Source organism: Protobothrops mucrosquamatus, unplaced genomic scaffold (genome assembly GCF_001527695.2).
Source record: "Protobothrops mucrosquamatus isolate PMUCROS unplaced genomic scaffold, P.Mucros_1.0 scaffold18697, whole genome shotgun sequence".
NCBI lineage: Eukaryota > Metazoa > Chordata > Lepidosauria > Squamata > Viperidae > Protobothrops > Protobothrops mucrosquamatus.
This window is the reverse complement of record NW_015404456.1, coordinates 1-2,919: the sequence shown is the minus strand read 5'-3', so window position 1 is coordinate 2,919 and position 2,919 is coordinate 1. Positions and strand designations below refer to the sequence as shown.

Below are 2,919 nucleotides of genomic sequence, written 5' to 3'. Positions count from 1 at the left end.
GGTTAGGAGATCCGGAATCGTCCGGATCTCGGGGGGTAGCTCGTTCCAGAGGGTGGGGGCACCCACAGAGAAGGCCCTCCCCCTGGGGGTCGCCAGCCGACACTGCCTGGCCGACGGCACCCTGAGGAGGCCCGCTCTGTGGGAGCGTACCGGTCTGTGGGAGGGAATCTGTGGCAGAAGGCGGTCTCGTAAATATCCAATCAGGTGCATATTTGGTCTTCAAAAGAAAACAGAAAGATAGCAAGTGGTGGAGATAAATAATGGACCAAAGGATAAAGCCCTGATCATAAATCACAGAGCTAAAATCTCTGTGAATTGGGTGTGAGCAAGTCAATATTTGTTTACAGTTATGTTCAGTCTGTGGAAAGGCAGCAATATACAGCCTTTCTTCAGAACTCCTGCCAGACTGACAGGGCCAAAACTGTAAAGCACTTTGCCCTCTTGAAATGATTACAGAGGTGAATAATGCTACACATCTATAGAAGGAAAGACTGCAGGGAGAAAAACCCCCCCACATGCAGCCTATCCCCGTGTTTTCCTGCCCAACTCCAACCAGAATGGGATTGCTAAATACTCACTGATTCCTCTGTCTTCATGACTGTCCTCATCCCTTTCATCTCTCTCATTCTCCAGGTTGGACATGCGGACTGACATTTCTACACACCATTACAAACAGAAAAATGCAACTATTAAGAGAGAGAAGTTGCATTAGCCTGTAAGAGTGCAATGTTTTGAAAATGGCCTTGGGTTACCCCTTTTTGAAGGACAAAGTAGCAGAGGCCTGGAAACCATATAGCAGTGGTGGCGAACTATGGCACGGGTGCCAGAGGCAGCACTCAGAGCCCTTTCTGTGGGCACGCGCACTGTCGCCCCAGTCCTAGGCCTTCAGCTGGGTTTTATAAAACCATTTCGCTTTAGGCCTCCACTGCTGTGTACAAAAAATAAGGTTCAATCAATCAGTCAATTTCAATTTCTCGCGGAAAAAAAAAAGATCTTGCAAAGTTGGAATTGATTGATTGAACTTTTTAGTCTCACCCAGTCTGCTGTTACCACCGCAGCCACGCCCACCAATGGGCCATGCCCACCCAATGGGCCACACCCACCCGGCACCCGACGATGCATAAGTGGGTTTTGGGTTGCAGTTTGGGCACTCGGTCTCTAAAAGGTTCGCCATCATTGCCATATAGCAATTATGGTTGAGGTTATGGCATAAAATTGTTAGCTTCCCTACCTTTCCCTTCTCTTTTAAGCCAAGCAATATGTGGGTACTATTTAAGTGTAAAATATGTATGACTCAGCAATATTTATAAAATTCTGTGAAGTAATAGCCATCCAAAGTCGCTGTAACTATGAGATGGGCAGCATATAAATTTAATAAAAAAAATAAGTAAAGAAATAAAAACGGCTCCGGGATCCCTGATATTCTGAGCCTAGTTGCTTGCAGATATTTGTTACCCAACTAGGTAACAATATCAGTGCACAATCAGGTGCAACAACCAGTGCGTAATCAGTACAATAACCAAGCTCAGAGAGTACTAAGGACTCCACAGTTCAACTCTGAGCTACATATATTCTCTTCTATGGGAAATAATAGATCTTTTAGTAATGTTAGAAAGTGATGACCACGGTTAAACATTTTCCTTCCATTTATGGCAACGCTTTCATAATTCCTGTTTTTCCAATTATTTGTACAATGTCAGTTGATATTTTCATGGAATTACACAGATCAATGCTAGAAAATAGCTACAATTATAATCAGCAGTAATATGCTCTATTTTGAATTTTATTATTAAGAAGGCAAAATGCTAAACAGTGAGATTATATAATGTGTTTATATAAAAGGATGTACCTAGAAAATGCCATTTTGTCTTCTGCACAACTGGAGCAAAAACGTGGATTTAGAACTTCTTAAAAATTACTAAATGTGTTGATAAAGGATCCACAAGGCAATGCACATCTATCCTGGAAAGCTAACTGCATATCTAACATGCTCTAGAATCAGCAGAAGGAATAAATATTTACAAGATTCCAGGACAGGCTTAATAAAATCAGTGCAACTTTAATTTCTTTATCCAGCAGAGGGCAGTGGTGCCTATTCTATATTACCAGAGCAATGTGAACAAAATATATTCTATAGGACATATGCTTATAATTCAATTTGAGATTATCAGAAGATTTGCACACATTCAAAGAGTCAGGACCAGAAAACATTGTAATTCTACTCCATAAGCAAAACATTTGTTCAGCTTACCTTGGGCTGCAAGTGGAGACATATGCTGATGACTTCTGCGATGGATCTGATGACGATAGGCATAGACCGCAAGAACCAACACCATTATGCATCCCATAATACCTCCTGCTACAGGACCAACTGGAGCACTTTTTATCATATTCAAGGTTATCACTTCATCTCCTTTCATTTCAGAGGGAGAAAAAAAATGAAAGTCATGTGAAAATCTCCTAAAGAAGTTCAAATCCTGTAAAATAATCTAGATAATTGCTAGATTATGGGTGCTACCTGAAGTCTAACTTTGGGTGACAAAGACACTCTGAACAGGAAATGCCAATTTTCAAAACAAGCCGAGTGGCCATTCCACTGCTCCATTTAATATATTAAAATGTTTATGAATACAGTAAATTCCTATCCTAATCAATACACCAAAATGGCATTTTCTCTTACAGACTGCATGGGCTAGAAAGCATCTCTTATACAGGATTAGTCCAATATATTCTGCTTCCCCAGGTAAAATTCTTTTATGATAAAAAGAAGCTAGACCTCAGCTTCACCCTGCGTGATTCTCATAAAAAGTATGGTTGTTTTTTTTATGTAGATAATCCAGACCAGATCTCAATATATTTTAAAAAATCCAAATAGATCTTACCAATGGATCCCATGTCATCCGTATAGGGGCTTTTGGC

The 2,919-nt window shown here is 40.8% G+C and overlaps 1 protein-coding gene across 1 annotated transcript; it reads right to left on the bottom strand.

Moving 5' to 3' along the window:
* Nucleotides 1-578: 578 nt before the first annotated feature.
* Nucleotides 579-2,900, bottom strand: LOC107301882 (VWFA and cache domain-containing protein 1-like; the record flags this gene model as incomplete). The annotated part of the gene is made up of 3 exons (XM_015831048.1): nt 2,883-2,900; nt 2,252-2,413; nt 579-656 (listed from the first exon to the last, which is right to left on the bottom strand). Coding segments are annotated over exons 1-3 (253 nt in total), but the record flags the coding sequence as incomplete, so codon positions are not given.
* Between the last annotated feature and the right edge of the window lie 19 nt (nt 2,901-2,919).